We start from the raw sequence: 20,496 nt of genomic DNA on the forward strand, positions 1-20,496 counted from the left end.
TGGGCCTCGTGACAGCAGGCTGTTTGAGGCTGCAAGGGAAGGGGCGAGAAGGCAGAGAGGCGGGGGTGTCTGAGCCCAGCGTGGAGGACGGCTGGCTGGGTCAGGGGCGGCTGCTGGCTTCCTTCCATCAGCCCCACAGTCTCAGATGGTGCTGAGCTATATTTAAAGGCTGCTTTCTCTGCCTCCACTGATGAATGAGTCAGAAGGAGGGCTGGTGTGGCCCCAAGGCTTGGCCGGGTCCACCCTGAGAAGCTGGGAGCAAACTCCTCAAGAAGTAATCCTGTAGCAGCCCCAGCAGGGTCCCTACTGACCTGGCATCTCCTTGCTCAGGCCGCCCTCCCCATCCCTGCCCCAGCTGTGCACCAGGTGAGAAGCCCAGTGAATGACCCCTGACTTAGGGGTACCCACAGGCAGCTGAGGACCAGTGATGGCTCCCTGGGCTTATGCAGTGGCCTCTGTAGCCAGGTAACTCCTGCAGGATTCCCAAGGGATCCACTTCCTCTGGAAGTGCACTGTTACATTTTCTTGCTTTTATAGCATCACCACGTGCCACTGTGGTTGGCACTGCATGCACACACAGTGCCAGGTAGCCCCGAGGGGCCTGCACACGCATGTCCTCCTTACCTTACTCCTATTTTATTGATTAGAAGGCTGAGTCCAGGGTTGGGATGTATCTTAGTCCATCTGGGTTGCTATAACAAAATGCCATAGACCAGAAGGCTTATAAAGAACAGACATTTATTCTTCACAGTTCTGGAGGCTGGAACATCCAAGATCAAGGTGCCATCAGGTCTGGTGTCCAGTGAGGGCTTTGTGGTTCACAGATGGTGTCATTTTGCTGTGTCCTCACATGGCAGAAAGGGCAAGTGAGTGCTCTGGGTTTCCTTTGATAAGGGCACTAATACCACTCATGAGGGCTCCACCCTAATGACCTGATCACCCCAAAGGCCCCACCTCTTAATACCATCACATTTTCTTTTTAAGTTGGAGTATAGTTGCTTTACAATATTGTGTTAATTTATACTGTACAGCAAAGTGAAGCTATACGTATACATATATCCCCTCTTTTTCGGATTTCCTTCTCATTTAGGTCATCACAGAGCATTGAGTAGAGTTCTCTGTGCTATACAGTAGGTTCTCATTAGTTATCTATTTTATACATAGTATCAATAGTGTATATATGTCAATCCCAATCTCCCAATTCATCCCACCCCGTCTTCCCCCTTGGTATCCATACATGTGTTCTCTATGTCTGTGTCTGTATTTCTGCTTTGTAAATAAGATAATCTATACCAATTTTTTCAGATTCCACATATATGCCTTAGCATATGATGTTTGTTTTTCTCTTTCTGACTTAATTCACTCTGATGACAGTCTCTAGGTCCATCTATGTCTCTACAAATGACCCAGTTTTGTTCCTTTTTATGTCTGAGTAATATTCCATTGTATATATGTACCGCATCTTCTTTATCCATTCCTCTGTTGCTTCCACGTCCTGGCTATTGTAAATAGTGCTGCAATGAACATTGGGGTGCATGTGTCTTTTTGAATTATGCTTTTCTCTGGGTGTATGCCCAGTAGCAGGATTGCTGGGTCATATGGTAGTTCTATTTTTAGTTTTTAAAAAATACTGTTTTCCATAGTGGCTGTATCAATTTACATTCCTACCAGCAATGCATGAGGGTTCCCTTTTTTCCACACGCTCCAGCATTTGTTTGTAGATTTTTTGATGATGGCCATTCTGACTGGTGTGAGGGGATACCTCATTTCTGATTTGCATTTCTCTAATAATTAGTGATGTTGAGCATCTTTTCATGTGTTTGTTGGCCATCTGTATGTCTTCTTTGGAGAAATGTCTTTTAGGTCTTCTGCCCATTTTTTGATTGGGCTGTTTGTTATTTTGATATTAAGCTGCATGAGCTGTTTATATATTTTGGAGATTAATCCTTTGTCAGTTGCTTCATCCACCCTCATGACCTGATCACCCCAAAGGCCCCACCTCCTAATACCATCACATTGATAGTTAGGGCTTCAACATATGAATTTTGTGGGAGCACAAACATTCAGACCATAGCAGGATGTGTATATATGTGTGTAGGTGGCAGAGCAGGGATTGGAGGATGGTCTGTCCAACCCTACTATGCAGATGTCACCTACTTACCCCAGTGCTGAGGCCCACAGATGAGTGAGATCCTGCACTTGGACACTAGTGGGCAGCGGTGGGGGTGACCCCCCCCCCCCTTCCCCTGCCAGGCACAACAGAGCTGGAGAATGATGCCAGGAGTGTGAGATAGACCTGTGCTGTCCAGGATGGTCGCCATGAGCCACACGTGGCTATCGAGTGCTTGAAAGGTGCTGATCTGAATGGAGATGTGCTCTGAGTGAAAAAAACATGCTGGGTTTCAAAAACTCAGCACGAAAAAACAATGTAAAAGATCACAATACTATTCATATTGGTTACATGTTGAAATGACTATATTTTGGCTATGTTGTATTATTAAATAAACATATCACTCAAAATAATTTCCAGGACTTCCCTGGTGGCACAGTGGTTAAGTATCGCCTGCCAATGAAGGCGGCACGGGTTCGAGCCCTGGTCCGGGAAGATCCCACATGCCGTGGAGCAACTTAGCCCGTGTACCACAACTACTGAGCCTGCGCTCTAGAGCCCGTGAGCCACAACTACTGAGCCCGTGAGCCACAACTACCGAGCCCGCGTGCCAAAACTACCGGAGGCCGCGTGCCTAGAGCCTGTGCTCTGCAACAAGAGAAGCCACCGCAATAAGAAGCCCACGCACCGCAATGAAGAGTAGCCCCCACACGCCACAAGTAGAGAGAGCCCGTGCGTAGCAGCAAAGACCCAACGCAGCCAAAAATAAATAAATTTAAAAAATAATAATAAATTAAAAAAACAAGGAATGGAGTTGTGACACATGTTATGACATGGGTGAACCTTGAAAACATTATGCTGAGTGAAGAAGCCAGATTGAAAGGTCACATATTGTGTAATCCCATTTATGTGAAATGTCCAGAAGAGGCAAATCCACAGAGATAGAAAGTAGATTAGCGGTGGCCAGGGGCTGAGGGGAGGCAGTATGGAGAGTGACTGCTAATGGCGATGGACTTTATCTTGGGGTGATAAAAATATATTGAAATTAGCTAGAGGTGGTTGCACAACATTTTGAAGGTACTAAATGCTGAAGAATGGTCCACCTTAAAGGGTTAATTTTATGTTACGTGAATCTCGAATCTCTCCGCAATTTAAAAAAAACTAAAAAACTTCACTTGTTCCTTTTTTACTTTCTTTAATGTGGTGACTAGAAAACCCAAGTGTGACTCATTTTAAATTGCCGTTGGACATGGCTGGTCTAGATCACTGTGCCTTCAGGGGAATCAAATCACACCTGTACTCTCTGCTCAGGGGGTGAAAACCCCCAGGACCACTGCTGACCTGGAGCAGGGCAGGGAAGAGCTATAGTCCTGGGGGCTGAGGAGAGGGGGAAGGGAGCTGTGACTGTCCATCCCTGTCCACCAGGGGACTTTTGATGTATTTTTCAGATGTGAGACAGCATGACCTTGCTCTCCCTGGCTGGCCAGAGGAGTGGAGGACTGAGGTTGGTGCAATACTCTGAACCACCTTGAACTTTTGACACCTGAAGTTCAAAGACCTGGAGACTGTTCCTGTTGCTTGGTGGTTTGGTGGTTTGTACCCCCAGCAGTCCTGGTGGGCAGGGAGGTGTCACCTGGGAGTGGGTTTAGGATGAGATGACAGCAGAACCAGAAGAGAGGGCACAGCATGGAGGAGAGAAGAGGTAACTAGGCTCCAGCCGGCAGGGGCATGTCATGTCCAGGGCTGACTGGAGGGAAACCAAGTGGATGAGGGTTCAAGGTCTACCCTTTTCCACCCATGTGACCTTGGGCAAAGGATCGAACTTTTCTAGACTCTCAATTTTTTATCTGAAAGTGCCTCCCTCATTTCCTCCTATCCAGTCCCTCCTCTCACAGCGCTCCCAGAAGCATCTCTTCTGGCTTCCCTCTCCAGTGGGCTCTTCCTGCGAAGAGTGGAGCCAGAAACTTAGTGGCTCACAGGGTCTTCAGCTTCAGCCAGCTTTAGCTGGCTTGGATACTGGGTCCCCCTGAACCATCTGCTCCGTTCTGAGTAGTCGTTAGAAAGTTCTTTCTATAGAGCGCCCTGCCGTTTACTTGCGTGATGTCCCGCAGGTCCTCTTTCTGACCTTGGAGCAGGGAGTAGGGGCGCTCTCACGCTCTCTTCTGGCTCCAGTTCCGCGTTCGCGGACCACTCCCCCCTCCTAGTTACAGCGATCACGCGCTCGGCCATTCCCCATCTGGCCTCTAGGTGGCACTGCCTGCCTGCCTGGTGCACCTTGACTGGTCCAGCCTGTGCAACCTCAGCTCAACCAACGCCCCCTGGGCGCTCCCACGGACCAGGAGCTGGGGACATGTCCTTGAACAAGACCCAGGCCTTGGTTTTGGGGGGAACACAGTCTCATTTGGTTGTCCAGTGGATTGATTATTATTATGTGGTCTTTGATTGACCTGGGAGATCTGGAGATCAGAGAAAGCACTTTTTGCAGGAGAAGGCACCTGGATGCCTTTAGAAACTGTTTCCCGATTACAAAAGCGATCGTGTGTATTTGTAGAATTAATTAAGTACAGTACCAAAGTCTACACTCCCTCCATTGAGGGCCTTCCCCACCCTCTTCAGAGATAAACAAAACGGTCCACAGCTGGCTGTGTATGTCTCTGGATCATTTTCTACTGAGCAAATGGAGTCTTGGAGGATACTTCCTCGATGGTGAATTCTTTCTCCTATTTAAGAGCTGGAGCAGGGTGGATAAGGGGGAGGGTGTGGGGAGGAGCTGGGCCTGTGGGGAACTGTCTGGGAGATGGGGAGGAAGGTGGGAGCTCTGGGCAGCTTGCAGGGCCCGAGGTGGTGGGCTTGATGGGGAGATTGCAGGAGGGCCCGGGCCTCCATTCTGAACAGGGACAGGAGGCCCCATGAAAAATGGGTGGCATTTTTGGCAGATGGGGCTATCATGGCAGATCGAGGGCAGGGGTGGGATGATTTTGCTTCTGTGTCCATCCCCTCTACAGACTCTCCTCCAGTCAGCAGCCCTCCCCCCCCTACTTTTTTTTTTTTTTTTTTTGCGGTACGCGGGCCTCTCACTGTTGTGGTCCCTCCCGTTGCGGAGCACAGGCTCCGGACGCGCAGGCTCAGCGGCCATGGCTCACGGGCCCAGCCGCTCCGCGGCATGTGGGATCTTCCCGGACCAGGGCACGAACCCGTGTCCCCTGCATCGGCAGGCGGACTCTCAACGACTGCGCCACCAGGGAAGCCCCATAAGTTTGTTTTCTACATCTGTGACTCAATTTCTGTTTTGTAAATAGGTTCATTTGTACCAATTAAAATTATTTATTTATTTGGCTGCATTGGGTCTTCATTGCTGCGCATGGGCTTTCTCTACTTGCGACGAGCAGGGGCTACTCTTCGTTGCGGTGCGCGGGCTTCTCACTGCGGTAGCTTCTCTTGCTGCGGAGCATGGGCTCTAGGCACTCAGGCTTCATTAGTTGCAGCGTGCAGGCTTCAGTAGTTGCAGCGTGCAGGCTTCAGTAGTTGCAGCACGCAGACTCAGTAGTTGGGCCTTGTGGGCTCTGGAGCGCATGTTCAGTAGTTGTGGCATATGGGCTCAGTTGCTCTGTGGCATGTGGGATCTTCCTGGACCAGGGCTCGAACCGGTGTCCCCTGCATTGGCAGGCAGATTCTTAACCACTGTGCCACCAGGGAAGTCCCTGTACCATTGTTTTAGATTCCTCATACAAGTGATATCATATGATATTTGTCTTTCTCTGTCTGACTTACTTCACTCAGTCTGACAATCTCTAGGTCCATCCATGTCGCTGCAAATGGCGTTATTTCATCCTTTTTTATGGCTGAGCAATATTCCATTGTATATACCTACCACACCTTCGTTGTCCATTCTTCCGTTGATGGACATTTAGGTTGCTTCCGTGTGCTGGCTATTGTAAATAGTGCTGCAATGAACATTGGGGCAGCAGCCCTCTTCTGCTCATCCTCTGCAGCATCCCCACCAGGCCTTCAGCAGGTGTTTGGCTTAGTCTGTTCAGGTGCTAAGAACATCATGGACTCGTGGCTTATAAACAACATTCATTTACTTCTTGCAGTTCCAGAGGCTAGGAGTCCGAGATCAATTGGATCCAGTGAGAACCCACTTCTTGGTTCATAGATGGCTCTCTTCTTTCTGTGTCTTCACATGGAGGTCTCTCTGAGGCCTCTTTTATAAGGGCACTAATCCCATTCATGAGGGCTCCACCCTCATGACCTGACCACCTCCCAAAGCCCCACCTTTAAATACCATCACATTGGAGATTAGGTTTTAACAGATAACTTTGGGGGGACACAAACATTCAATCTATAGCATCAGCCAGCATTGGCAAGGGAGTGGGTGACTCCTGCTCACAGTAATTGTGTACAGGAGACACAGGCTCAGGGTGAAGTCAGCTCCTGTAGGACACACAATGGGTGACAGAGCCAGGGGTCAAACACTTCCTTGTCTGGCTGTGTCCCACACTTTGTTCATTCACGAGCACCATCTCAGGTTTTCCAAATCTACTTTACTGCTTGTATTACTGTCACTGGTTGAATAGTATCCTTTTGGAATCCATGTCCACCTAGAACCTCAGAATGGGACTGGGATGTTTCCTGACATCGAACGTGTGGGTTTTTTTCCCGATGCTAAACCAATTCTCTGACACTAACTGGATGTCCAACAAATCATTTAGTTCTGACACTATTTTCCTGGAGTTAACATCACAAGTTAAAGGGCTCAGTCCCACAGAGCACCCTCACTTCAGACACAAGTCCCAAGTCTCGGGCCACCTGTATTTCTGACCCACTGGCTCTAAATCAGGCGTTCCCAAGACCCCCTTCTCAGGTTCGTTAATTTGCTAGCATGGCTCACAGAACTCAGGAAGGCATTTTTGATGTTTACTGGTTTATCACAAAGAAATGAACAGCCAGATGAAGAGGTTTACAGGGCAAGACCTGGGAGGGTCCTGAGAGCAGAAGCTTCTGTCCCCGTGGAGCTGGGCTGTGCCACTCTCTGGGCATGTGGGTGCTTTTGCCAACTCAGAAGCTCTCCATACATCTCCAGCCCCAACTCCCCAAACCCTTTTTCCTTTGTTAAAATGTTAGATAAGTCCCTGAATCTAATTGCTCTTTGAGTTTCACTACTTTTCTGTGAACTTCCATGCATGTAAATATTAATAAAAATTGTGTACCTTTTCTTCCATTAATCTGGCATTTGTTGGTTTAATTCACAGACCCTAGTCACTGAATCTAGGGAGGTAGAGGAAGAGTTTTGCCTCCTTGACACAGTAGTGGGTCCCCATTTTACAGACAGGACTTGAGGCTCAGGTAGCAATTGGAGGCTGTGGATTGTAGGGAAGGGGCAGTGATTCCTTGAAGCCCCAAGGACACATCTGAAATGGAGCCTGGATTTTTTGGATCTCTATGTCCCATGAAGGGAGCTGCCCAGGGCATTTGTACAGCATGCCTTGCTCTCAGAGTTTCTGTTTCCTTGCCCCTTCTTCAGCCTTCCATAGGATACAGCTCAGATCAGGGACCAAAGGGATGTGAGACCACAGCCTCAGCCCCACTCTGCCTCTTCATCCTCTAATCCCCCCACTTTGTGTCTCCTGGGCAACTTACACTCGCTCCAGCCTAAATGTGTGGGCTGTGGACGCCTGAGGTTCAGCCTCCCAGCACTCAGCCAGAGTCTTGCCCTTTGGGTCCAGAGGTGTGGGGGGCTTGGGCAGTGGGTCTCATTCCCTGGTGGACAGGTGGCTGCAGCTTCCCTGGCTCCTGAGGGAATTGCATGCATCTACCTGTTCCTGAATTGCCCCAGCACCCCAGGAGGGGGACCTTTGCCAGAGACCAGCCTTGCCTTGGGCAGGCAGCTGGTCTAGAAGTCTGCGGGGGTTGTGACTGGGCAAGCTGCCTGGTTAGGAAGCTAAAACCCTCTTTAGTTTCTTATTCCACTGGTCTCTTCTTAGGTGCCGTTATTATAGGGTGAGCTCTGCCTGTCCTGCGTTTGGAGTCCCTCAGCCTCCTCTAGCTGAGTTCAGCTCAAGGCTTGGGGTCTGGAGCAAGTCCTTTTGGAACTTTCTTCTTTGATGTTATGGTAATAATGGCCATAGCAAAAAATCGCTTACTATGGGCCAGATATCATTTGTTCTGAGAACAGCAGTTCTCAAAGGGTCCAGAAACTTGGGGGTTACTGAGACCCTTCCAGGGGGGCCCATCAGGCTGAATTATTTTTTTTTTGGCTGTGCTCCACGGCATGCGGGATCTTAGTTCCCCGACCAGGGATCAAACCCATGCCCCCTGCAGTGGAAGTGTGGAGTCCTAACCAGTGGACTGCCAGGGAATTCCCATGAACTATTTTTATAATATTAAGATGTCCTTTGCCTCTCTCACTTTCATTCTCTCACAGGTGTATGGTGGAGTTTCCAGGGGAGATTGGCTATTGCAACAGGTGGAATGCAGAATCAGATATGAGAATCCAGCTGCTTTCTGTTCCGTCAACATTAATTGGAGGCAAACATGTAAAACAATGCCTCTCTTTTTATGGAATGTTTTTGTTTTGAATGTGATTATTTTTCATTAAAAATGTTAGTCGTTATCATTAGTAGGTTTATTGTTGATTGTAATTGAAAAGCTAATAAATAAGATGAATGGATAAAGAAGATGTGGCACATATATACAATGGAATATTACTCAGCCATAAAAAGGAACGCAGTTGAGTTATTTGTAATGAGGTGGATGGACCTAGAGTCTGTCATACAGAGTGAAGTAAGTCAGAAAGAGAAAAACAAATACCATATGTTAACGCATACATATGGAATCTAGAAAAAACGGTACTGATGAACCTAGTGGCAGGGCAGGAATAAAGACACAGACGTAGAGAACGGACTTGAGGACACTGGGGGGAAAGGGAAGCTGGGACGAAGTGAGAGAGTTGCACGGACATATATACACTACCAAATGTAAAATGGACGGCTAGTGGGAAGCAGCAGCATAGCACAGGGAGATCAGCTCGATGCTTTGAGACGACCTAAGGGGGTGAGATAGGGAGGGTGGGAGGGAAGCTCAGGAGGGAGGGGATATATGTATACATATAGCTGATTCACTTTGTTGTACAGCAGAAACTAACACAATATTGTAAAGCAATTATACTTCAATAAAGATGTAAAAAAAAGAAAGCTAATAAATAGTTTTTAAAAGTCTCAGTTTTAATTTCTAAATGGCAACTATCGGTAGCTATAACCCATATAAACAGATGCGCTTTGGGATCCTCAATATATTTTTTAAAGAATGGAAAGGGGTGCTGGACTTCCCTGGTGGCGCAGTGCTTAAGGATCTGCCTGCCAATGCAGGGGACATGGGTTCGATCCCTGGTCTGGGAAGATCCCACATGCCGCAGAGCAACTAAGCCCGTTCACCGAAACTACTGAAACCCGCGCGCTCTAGGGCCCCGTGCTCCACAACAAGAGAAGCCACCGCAATGAGAAGCCCGTGCACCCCCAAAAAGAGTAGCCCCTGCTTGCAGCAACTAGAGAAAGCCCACACGCAGCAACGAAGAACGCAGCCAAAAAAAAAGAGAAAAAAAAAAAAAAGAAAAGAAAGGGGTGCTGAGACAAACATTTGAGAACTGCTGATGTAGAAGAGTGGTCCAATCCGGCCCTATGCCTGTTTTTATAAATAAAGTTTTATTGGAACACAGCCACACCCACTCGTTAACATAAGGCTGCTTTTCTGGTGCAATGTCAGAGTTGAAGAGTTGAGATAGAGGCCATTTGGGCAACAAAGTTGAAAATATTTACTCTCTGTTCCTTCAAAATAAAAAGTTTGCTGATGACTGATGTAGAATAATGCATTTAATCGTCACAAACAGTTCTATTACTAGTTCCCGCTTACAGATGGGAAAAACAGAGGCACAGACAGGCTAAGTCATTTTCTTAAGGTCACACAGCCAGGGGCTTGGTACCCCTTCTTCTGGTACCCCAGTGTTCCTTGAGAACGATCCCTCTCTCCTTATCTGCGTGTTTCCCCGCAATTCTCTGAAGCCCCTTCTTGGGAGAAGCGGGAGCTGCCTTTTCAGACCAAAGAAAGGCCTTTCACCTCAACTTGAACACGGGGTATAACAGGCCTTTTGCTCACCTGAATCAACACAGCTCGCTGACCTCCTAATTTTACTAACTACAGTTCTGTGGCTATAGACTATATTCACAGAACCATTCACAGAATAGGCAGGGAGGTGAGGCCCTGGGGGTGGGGGCAGCGGGGTTGGGGGGTCCTCTACCACCTTCATCTTTGGCGCCAGCTTCTGGAAGCCTGGAGTGGGACTGTCTCAGCAGGTGCATTGTGGCCCGATGGAAAGACATGTTGGGTGCGGCTGAAGGTGGAGGGAGGGCAGACTGTCAATCCCCTCATAAGAAGCCCATCCCCACCTCTACCTCTGATATGCTGCCTTCACCTTGAACTGGCCATGATCATCTTTTGCCACCTATGGGCTGCTCTGAACTCTGATCTCTAGGATTCCCCAATGACTGCGGGTAACTTAGGGGCATCTCAAGAAAGTCTGTGAAATGGGATACAGCTTGGGGTGGAGCCCATCAGAAGCAGCTTCTTGGGTGCAGGTAGGTGGGGTGGGAGTGCCAGAGGCCTCAGGAAGGGCTCACCTCCCACTGGGGGAAAACTCCCTGGGCACAGGGTGTCTGAGCTGGGTTTCCAGGTACCTCCTCCAGGGTGCTTCCAATAGGAGTTTTGCTAATATGTGGGGCCTCAGATGTACTCACTGGGGTCTCACTTGCCAGATCATGTAGGATGGTCATCCAGGAAGGTTTATCATCCAGGATGGTTGCTTTAGGTACAACCTGGCCTGCAGAAGCAGCAGCAGGCAGACTGTGGAACCCCCGGAGGGCTGCGGGTAGAGGCATGGGCTGGTCAGTGTCTTTGGCTTTAACCTTCTTGCAAAGAGTGCTGGCTGGAGAGCTACAGCTTTCTCATCCTTAGCCACTTTCAAAGCGCCTCCTTCCATGGTTTCCCCAAAGAGACCTGGGGAGTACTTTGCAGAGAATATAAAGACCATTCCAATCCAGAAGTCCTTTGATTCAACTTTTTTTTTATTATTTTTTTTTTCTTTTTGAATGTCATGCAATAATTCACAGTCCCAAGCCCACAGTTTTCAAACAAGATAGGAAAAAGGAAAAAAGAAGCAAAGGAAATCGGTGGTATTTTTTTTTTTTCTTTTTTCTTTTGTTATTTCAAGCAGGACCAAATGTCAGAAAAAAATGCTTCTTTTCTCAATCATTAATTTTTTTGTCCTTTTAAAATTGTTTATTTTTTTTAAATTGATTTCTGCAGGCAGTTATAGTAGGGTTTGGTATAACCAGCAAGCACTCCTGTGTGTGTCTGAGAACGTGTGTGGGGTATGAGTGTGTCTGGTGGAGTCTGTGTGGGACGCTGGGTTTCCTCTTCGCTTCCGGCTTCTCGCCACACACGGGCCACCAGCTCGCGTTCACCAGGGAAAGGAAAGATTCAGTTGAGATGATAAAACTCATCAATAGAAGCAATTTTTTTCTCCCCGTTTTTCTTTTAAAAATGTTTTTTTTTTTTTTTAAATTTCCATTTTCCCCAAGGTTCTCCAAAAATGGCTGAGTTAATTAGAATCCCTTGGCTGTGTGGTTTGTCTGCCCCCGAGGGACCCCGTCGTGGGGGGTCGGGGCTGGGTGGGGGGCGCAGTAGCTGCCCAGGAGCGGCTTGTCCGGCTGAGGGTCTTTGCGGGACACCCTGGTGTGTCCTGGCCCTGGGGACTCCCTCCAGAGGCCGGGGCCGTCCAGCTGGTCCTCTCCTGGGCCCTCCCGGGCCTCCCCCCGTGTGCTGGGCAGGTGGCAGCGAGGTGGCCCCGCGGCCGGTGCGGCTCCTCCCCGGGGGGGCGTGTTCGTGGGGTGCGTGGGGGGGGCCGGGCGGGCGCGGGTGCCACCTCGCCCGGGCTTAGCACCAGTCGTCATCGTCGGTCTCGCTGTAGGTTTCGTGCAGGCCTTTCCGGGAGCCCGGCCCGCGGGGCCTGGCCAGTCCGTGGACCGGGTAGTAGCCGTTGGGGAGTCGCCGGCCGTGCCTGGAAGGCGAGGCGCAGGCCGGGCCAGCGGCCCGGGGAGTCCTGGGCGAGCACGCGTGGCGCGCGGGGGGCGGCGCGTCGTAGGCGGCGGCCCGGGGCTCCTCCCCGCCGCCGCCGCCGCCGCCGCCGCCGCTGCCGCTGCCCAGGCCGTCGGGCTCGTCGTAGTCGGAGCCCCGGTAGTAACCGTGGTGCCGGGGGACCGGGGGCCCCTCGGCCGCGTGCGCGCCGGACGGCGGCCACCGCGCCCCGCCGTGGCGACACGCCCTGGGGGACTCGCTCCTGGCCATGCCTGGGACCCGCCGCTCCATCGTTGGCGAGCGGCTGCTGCCGTGGCCCCCCGTGGGCGGCCGCTCCCCGGCCAGGGGCTCAGCCGCGGGGCCCGGGTACCTCCGCTGGCCGCTGGGGGCCGCCCGGCTTGGCCGCACCGCCGGCTGCTGCTGCTGCTGCTGCTGCTGCTGCGGGGGACCCGAGCCGCCGGCCTTACGGATCACGGGGGAATAGGACACGTGTGGCCGGGGGGTGGAGGGGGTCTGGGGGAGCTGGCGGCGTCCCCGCCGCGGAGTGCTGGTACCAGATGTTGAGGGGGCTGGGCTTCCACTTACGGAACTACTGCCCTACACGAAAATTGAAACAAAGGAAATCAAAAAAAAAGATACACCAAAATCAACCAGGAGACGGGAGGAGACACAGAGGACGGGAGGGTGAGGACCGAAGGAAAACCAAAGGACAGGAGAGGCACCGGGAGGAGAGGGGGACACAGGACATTAGAATGGAAAAAAAAAGGAGAAAAGCAACAGCCACAGGGAGGATGAGGGCAGGAAGAGGCGGAGGAGGACGGGGCGGGGGGTGGCGGTGGGGTGGGGGGGAGTGGGAGAGACAAGGAGGGAGGGGGAAGTCGAAAACCAACACAACAAAGTGAAAAGAGAAATGAGAAATGGAGTTTTGTAAGTTTGGGGGTTAAAATAGCAGAAGTTTAAAAAATTACTCACAGGCGTCCAGAGGACAGAAATCATAATCGAAACAATAACAGAAAAAAAACGGAAGCCGGGTTAAAGGAAAGCAAGAGGCAGCGGGGCAGCCAGCGTGGTCATGAGTTGTAAAGACTACGCTGGCCGGAAACTCAAAACGTGATCCACAACCAAAGAGGAAGCAGCTGCGGGCAGGGAGCGGGTGGCAGGCGGGCAGGGAGGCTGGGGGTGCAGAGTGGGGATCCAGAGTGGCAGGGGGCAGTGTTCACCCCTGCCCGAGCCCAACCCCCTGGCTTTGGGAGCCCACTCCATGGTGGACAGGCTCAGAGGTCACAGCAGCAGTGGGGACCCTACCCAGAGTGGCTGTGGGGTGTAGGCCCCCTCCTCTCCCGGGTCCCAGGGGCTCGGCTCAGGGGTACCTCCTGCCACACCCACCTGCCGGTGTGCCATGTGCTCTCGGCCCTCACTGGGTGAGCGGGACCAGCGCTGGTCCCGGGCCCGGGTCCGGCCGTGGTCAGGCCGCTCCTGGGCGTAGCGCTCCTTGTCCGGGGGCGGGGGGTGGTGGTGGTGGTGGTGGTGATGGTGCTGCCGATGCTTCCGGTCCTTGGGCCGGCCCCGCTCCTGGTCTCGTTCCTTTGATGGCAGGTCCCCAGACTGGGTGGTCATGCTCAGGTCTGTCCCCAAGCCTGGGCCAGATGGGGTCAGACAGATAAGACAGATGGCTTTGAGGGAGGGGTGGCATGGTCTGTGCACGTGGGAGGCTACCAAGGGGGTCTGTGGGCTCTAGAGAGGGGCACCTTCCCCTGGACCACCCTGGACCAAGGGTGGCCTGGTGGGTGTTGGGAGGGGGGTCGGTCCCCAGGTTCTGAGCAGCAGCTGTCAACACTTGGTCCCTTTGGTCTTGTCCAAGCCTTTCTGTCTTTTCTCCTTCAGTGTCTACCCCACTCTGCCTTCTGTCCTATCTCCCCTCCTCTGTTCCCTTATACAGCCTCCGGTCCCTGGGTCCTGCAGGGTGACCCACCTGTGTCCACGTCCGTGTAGCGGCCCAAGGAGCGCTCGGAGGCGCGGTGGCTGCGGTCTCTGCGCCGCTGGTGGTGCCGCTGGTTCTCTTCGGGTGGCACCCTCTCCAGGGAGTAGTCGTCCAGGCGCCGGGCCTTGGGGCCCAGCACGGAGGCCGAGCGCTTCATGGGGCTGGTGTCTGAGATGGTCTGGGGGGGGACAGGCCGGCAGACCGGGGTCAGCGGCTGGCACCAAGGAGTCCCGGTCTGTCCTGCCCCATCGGCCACCAGTGACTGCGGTGTGACCGTCCAGGGGCGGGGTCGGGGTGGGGGGCGGCCATGGGCCTCAGGTCCTGATCAACCAGAGCTCCAGGACTCCTCTGTCACCCCCCAGGCTCATCCTGGGTTCTGGCCAGGAGGCCCCATTCTATCCACCTCCTGCTGGGACAGGCAGGCCGACTGAAGGGCAGAGCTTCCCCCATTCCAAGTGCAAAGCTGGGCGCCCCGGGGCCCTGGGCAGCACGGGCCGGCACTCGCCCTGCCTGCTCTCCAGGGCGGGTGAGGAGCCTCTGCCTCTCCTCGCTGTCAGGCCTACACGCCCAGGGCCAGGCACCCAGCTCACCGTCCTCCTTGGCCAACTGGGCCTGGACTTCTCTGACCACCTGAGTCTGGCCTCCGTAAGGAGCCCTTGAGGGGCTGCCCTGGCATTTGAGGCCCCGAGGGACCTGCTCTCCTCATCCTTGGCCTGCAGCCTGGGGGCCTGCATGTGCTGCACCCACTGGGTCCAGCTGGGTTCTCTGTGGCTCGGAGAAGGGAGGAGGAAGACGGGGCAGATGTTGCCCAGGGCCCGGCCCAGCTAAGGGGGCAGTGGTACTGCCCGAGGAAAGAGTTTTAAGGAACACAGGGCTGCGGGACCAGAGGTTCAGGGGTGGTGTTAGGGGAAAGAGCCCTTGAGAAAGTGGGCCAGGCAGGGCTGCAGGTCAGACTCCTTGGAACGATGGACCCCCTGGCTTGGGGGCTCTGAAGAGAAGGGGGTGGTGGAGAGGGAGGGAGGAGGGGGGGCGGGGCAGGGTCACTCCTCCAGGGCACACGTGGGGCACACAGAGAACACAGCACATGAGGATGGGGCTCCACAGGGGGGAAGGGGGAGGGGGTGCAGTCTGCAAAGAAAGGGTGGGGTCCGAGGACAGGGAGAGATGACAGGACTCCCACGAGGGGGGGTGGGCGGGAAGAGGGGGCCGGAGCCCAGCTGGGCGGCGGGCGGGCGCGGTACATACACTGAGGTTATTCCCACGTGGCCGGCCCCTTCTCCTCTGTCACAGCCCCACGGGATGGTGCACACAGAAAAAACAGAAAGAAGGAAATAAATATAAAAGCTGAGAGGGAGAGTGGAGAGGTGGTAGATGGAAGAGATGCCAGGGTCGGGGAGAGGAACCTGAGGGGGAGGAGAAGGGGGAAGGAGTGAGAGGTTAAAGTCCCCGGTGGTGTGTGGGCGACCCCAGGCCCAGCCGGCAGTCCTCCCATGAGCACAGAGGAGACAGACAGGAGACACCACAGACAGATGGCAAAGGCACGAGACCGACAGATGGGACGGCGTGGCTGCAGGCCCCTGGCCCTGAGCTTTGCCTCATGCAATGTGCCCCAGCCTTGGCTCTGCTAACACTCAAAGCTTTGGGGAGGGGTGGCCGTCGGCTGGCTTGTCCCACCCATCTTCTGGGGCCCAGCAGCTCAGTCCTGCTGGGTGGGTGGGTGGGGGTGGGGGCCCGTCAGGATGGGGCTGGGTAGCCACATGCAGGGTGAGTGCCTCCCGCCCAAGTTCCCAGCAGTCAGAGGCCAGGCCCCTGGGTGACCCTGGCCCAGCCAGGCACAGCACAGCCTCCCACCCCGTGCAGACGTCACGGCACAGCACACGGGCAGCCCGCCACCGTCAGACACGCCGCCCCGCCTCTCAGGCTGGGTGGGCAGCCAGCCATGCTTCTGGCTCTGGCCCCTCTGGCCCCGTGGGCCTGGGGCAGTGGGACACCCCCCACCTCCAACCCCCCGCCCACCCGAGCCCTGCAGCTGGGTAAAGCAGCCACACGCAGGCACACATCAGGCGCACACACACCTGCTCCTCCCCGGCGGCCCCCACAGAGACTAGACAGACAGACGAACCCCAGCTGCCCCCGGGCCCACCCCAGACTCCGCCACCAGGTCCTAGGACCTGCCAAGTTCCCCAGAGCGTGCGCGTATACGAGCACACACATCCGAGTATGTGCGAGCGCGTGTGCGCGTGCGTATGTGTGTGTATGAGTGTATATTCTTGATTGCATCTCTCACCTGGGCCAGACACATCACCTCCCGTACCCCCTCTGCAACCTCCACACCCTGCGGCCTCAAGTACCCCCAAACGGGGCAGAGACAAACCACCTGGCGGTGGCCACGGTACCCTGCCCCAGGGGAACCTCGCCCCCTCTCAGCCCTCCGTCAAGGAGGACCTAAGAGGACCAGGGCCTCCAGGGGCTCCAGGTGTGGCCTGTAGGGGCAGTGGGGCCTGCACACTGCTGCCGAGGGTGAAGGACGCCTGCCCAGCCCTGGGTCCCTGGGCTCCGTGGGGAAGCAGAGACTCCAGAGGCCAAGTGCAGCCCCCAGCGTGGTGGGTGAAAGCCCTCACCTGGTTCTCGGCGGGGAGGCGGGGCATGGAGGTGGCCCGGGCCTGGCCCTCCATGGGGAGGTAGTGCTCACTGTCGGAGTAGCCGTCTCTGCCCATCTCTCGCATCTCCACAGACTGCGGGGCAGATGGCGAGGCCGGGTGAGCCCCAGGGCCTGACACGTGGACCCCGGGGGTGGCCCAGTGTGTGCGGAGCTGCAGGTGGGGGGCCCAGACCCCTCCTTCTTGTCCTGCCCGGGCTTGGGAGCCATGGGGGCGTGGGGGGGTATGGAGGCACCTGAGAGTTGGGCTGGCTATTGGGCATGTCCGTGGGGGGTCCTCGCTCCGGGCTCCACGTGCCCGTCTTCTGGAACATCTCCTGGGCCCGCTGGGTCACCCAGGATGGGCTTTCCTTCATGCCGCTTTCGTGAGCCATCCTGTGTGGGGCACAGAGACCAGGGTGGTGGTGGGCACTCCGGGGGCTTTCACACCTGACAGGCACCCCCGTTCCCCTGCCTCCTGGCCAGAGGGACACTCACAGGCCTCCTCCCGGGTCCAGCTGGGTGGAGGGAAGGGCATTCTGGCCGGGCGCCCCCTCCTGCGTTGGAGATGGGGGCTCCATGCGCTGGAACATGAGAGGTGTCCGGTTCTGGGGAAGCAGAGAGCAGTGTGTGTGCACAGGGTGGGCGGGGACAGGGGACAGGTGGAGGAGGGCGCCCCAGGCTCAGGCTCTGGTCAGGGCTGCCGCGGTGAGGCTATGGAGGGTGTGCTTAGCCCACCCCTGGGGTGAAATCCCAGGAGTCATTCTTGACATGCCCCCCCACCCCAAAACGCACACACACTCAGGTCTGATCCATCAGCTAGTCCTCAAGACTCTTCCAAATCCATCCATAACTGGATCACTTCTTACCACTCCACAGCCCACATCCTGGTCCGGCCTCATCAGTTCCGGCCTGGACCAGTGCAGTTGCCTCCTCTCAGGTCCCCCAGCTCCAGCCCTTACCCCCCACGGCCACTAGAGGGCACCTGTGAACACCTGCATGAAGTCACTTCCCTCCTCTACTGAGGAGCCCCCATGGCTCCCACATCACTCTGAGCAAAAGTCGAAGGCCCACTAGGCCCTGCATAATCTGTCCTGTCACCTCCCCACCCTTGTCTCCTCCCACTGCCTCTTGCACACTCTGTTCCACCATATCGACTTCCTTGCTGTTCCCTGAACTCAAACTCATGGTCCTGCCTCAGGGCCTTTGCACTGGCTGTGCCCTCTGCCTGAAACACTCTCCCCCTAGGTATCTGCTTGGCTCCCTCTCCTCTTCCTTCAAGTCTTTCCTCAGATGTCACTTCCTCAGCGAGGCCTCCCCTGACTACCCCTTTCAAATCACATTCCTTCCCCTGCCCCCGATTTTTCCCATGGCACTTAGCATTTTCTGCAATGCTATGTAATTTAATCGTCTGTCATTGTTGGCATTCCCCCAACTGGAAAGTCTGCTCCACAGGGATTCTGGTCTGCTTTGCTCACAGATGCACCCCCGGAGCTGAGAACCATGCCCGGCACACAGTAGGTGCCCAATAAGTGTTGATGGAGCAGATGAGTTAATCCAGGCTACGTCTCCTTGGCACTGTCCTACTTCTCAGTGACCTGCCTTGGAGCCTGGCCTCATCCCACTGTTCTGGTTGGTCCTCATGGTGACAAGGAAGCCACTGTCTCCCAGCCTGGATGTCCCCAGAGCGATGGACATAGCAGGGCAGGGCCATCAGGGCTGGGGCCATACCTGCTCCTCGCGCATGGCCTGCAACTTCTTGGCCTTGCTTTGCCGGTAGTACTCCATGATCATCATGGCTGCATAGATCTTCCCCACCGTCAGGTCCGTGGCTGGGGGCACAGGGTGAGCTCACTGTGGGTGGGGGCCCCTGTGTGCACCAGCCCTGCCGTCCCTGGACCTCCTCTTTCCCTCCCCCTCCATCCTGGTGGGACAGAGCCCGAGGCCAGGCCGGGCCTGGCTCTTACACTTGTGAGGGGTGACCAGCAGGTCCAGCGTCTTCTGGGACAGGTTGGGCCAGATGGCCATTATTTCCTTCCGCAGCTCAGCGTCCATCTGTTGTTTGTCGGCTCCGCCTGTGGGTGGGCACAGAGAGGCATCAGCCGGTCTCTGGGGCAGCCGCAAAGCCAGTGGTTCCTGTCGACCCAAGCTCTGGGGTCCTGGTTCCCAGTGGGTCGCCAGTGCCCTACGGGCCTGACCCAGAGGAGTCTAGTCCTCAGCAGCGCCAGGGCCTTCGAAAGACCACGCGGGGGACAGTCCAGCTTCCTGAGGGGCCGACCTGATTCCCACTTACCAGCTGCGTGACCTGGGTGTTAGTCTACCGTGCTGTGTCTCAGTTTCCCCATCTTCCAAATGGGGATGACGGCAATACTACCTGCCTCACTGCGTTGTTTGAAGATCAAAATAGTTAATGTACAGCATTAGGACGGTGTCTGCAGTAGGGAGCCTGGGGTAAGCCTCAGGGAGCAGTCCTGATAGAGGACGTTCTCCCTCAACCGAGTATCCCCTCCTGTGAATGCTGACCTTGGACAGAGCCAAGCCCTGGCCCCTCACTCCAGCCATGGTGGTCATTAAAGTTCTTTGGCAGCAATTCCTGGTCCCTCCTGCCCGAGTGCACGGGAGTGTGGTCCTTCCTGGCCCCTGGGGTTGACCAGGGCCATGGGACGAGTTCTTGCCCATAAGGTGTGAGCAGGGTGAGGCCCCGCTTTGGGCATTAAATGGGCAGTGCAGGCCCCTCCTGAGTTCTCATTCCCTCTGTCACGGAGGCTGGTAATGTTGGGGACAGTGGTTGCCCCCTCACGCCTGGTCCCTAAGTGACTGATTCACAGAAGCCCCTGCTGACCCCGGAAGTTCCCACATAATGGAAGTGGGAAGCGAATCTTTGTTGGTTCAGGGCCTTGGGGCTGTTTGTTACAGTAGCACATTCTCATCCATTCTAACTGATACATCAGCTTGGCCCTTGCTTCTACTCGCTGTTTCACAGCCCCAAACAGGGGCTATTCTAAACATTTACCAGCTGGTAGGAGAGGGACATTGATGACAGAGCTAGAGCAAGGGCCTGAAGGATCCCTGCTGGACCAAATATTAACCCTGTGGTTGCTGGATTATGGGAGGAGATCTAGGGGAAGGGCAGGAGCCGGCTGCCAGCCAGTAGAGAACTACTGCAGTGTTTAACAACCATCCACGGGGGCCTGTGGCTGAGTAGCTGGACCGCCCAGACAGCCTCAACATCCCCCTTTGCCTCCATTCCCTGTCCACCTCTTGTCGCCCAGCATCTGCCGTCTTTGTCCCTCCTTCTCCCACTCCTCCATTTCCCGGGCCCAGCCCGGAGCTCCCTCTGGAACCCCTGCCCAGCTTCTCCTTCTCAGCAGATGTGGGTCAAAGCACAGACATGTGCCAGGCACTCCGTGGAGCTTTCACTCATCTTCCCCCGTGTGACTCTGGAGATGGATGCCTTTATTTTGAGAAAAATCCTTCAGAAGGGTCTTTTTGCAAGTCAAGCTCAGATCCTGTTCCAGAGTGATGATATGGAGGCGGTGGGGAGCTGAACTTCCTGGACCAGTGTAATCGCTTCTGCCAGGTCGCCTTGCTCCTCCCACAGCCACCAGAGGGCGCCCAGGGACACCTGCATCAGTCACC

At 54.7% G+C, this 20,496-nt stretch overlaps 1 protein-coding gene across 3 annotated transcripts in view; it reads right to left on the reverse strand.

The window, feature by feature from the left end:
* Window positions 1–12,097: 12,097 nt before the first annotated feature.
* The window catches only part of CACNA1A (calcium voltage-gated channel subunit alpha1 A), a 236,061-nt gene continuing 227,662 nt past the window's right edge, over window positions 12,098–20,496 (reverse strand). For all 3 annotated transcript variants that reach the window (XM_065874591.1, XM_065874592.1, XM_065874589.1), the window contains 9 exons: window positions 18,825–18,932; window positions 18,589–18,689; window positions 17,356–17,465; window positions 17,115–17,253; window positions 16,841–16,954; window positions 15,465–15,500; window positions 14,211–14,397; window positions 13,625–13,875; window positions 12,098–12,835 (listed from right to left, as the gene is read on the reverse strand). In XM_065874591.1, the coding sequence (XP_065730663.1) occupies window positions 12,098–12,835; window positions 13,625–13,875; window positions 14,211–14,397; window positions 15,465–15,500; window positions 16,841–16,954; window positions 17,115–17,253; window positions 17,356–17,465; window positions 18,589–18,689; window positions 18,825–18,932 (1,784 nt within the window). The remainder of the gene's footprint in view (window positions 12,836–13,624; window positions 13,876–14,210; window positions 14,398–15,464; window positions 15,501–16,840; window positions 16,955–17,114; window positions 17,254–17,355; window positions 17,466–18,588; window positions 18,690–18,824; window positions 18,933–20,496) is intronic.

Source organism: Phocoena phocoena, chromosome 3 (assembly GCF_963924675.1).
Source record: "Phocoena phocoena chromosome 3, mPhoPho1.1, whole genome shotgun sequence".
Classification (NCBI taxonomy): domain Eukaryota; kingdom Metazoa; phylum Chordata; class Mammalia; order Artiodactyla; family Phocoenidae; genus Phocoena; species Phocoena phocoena.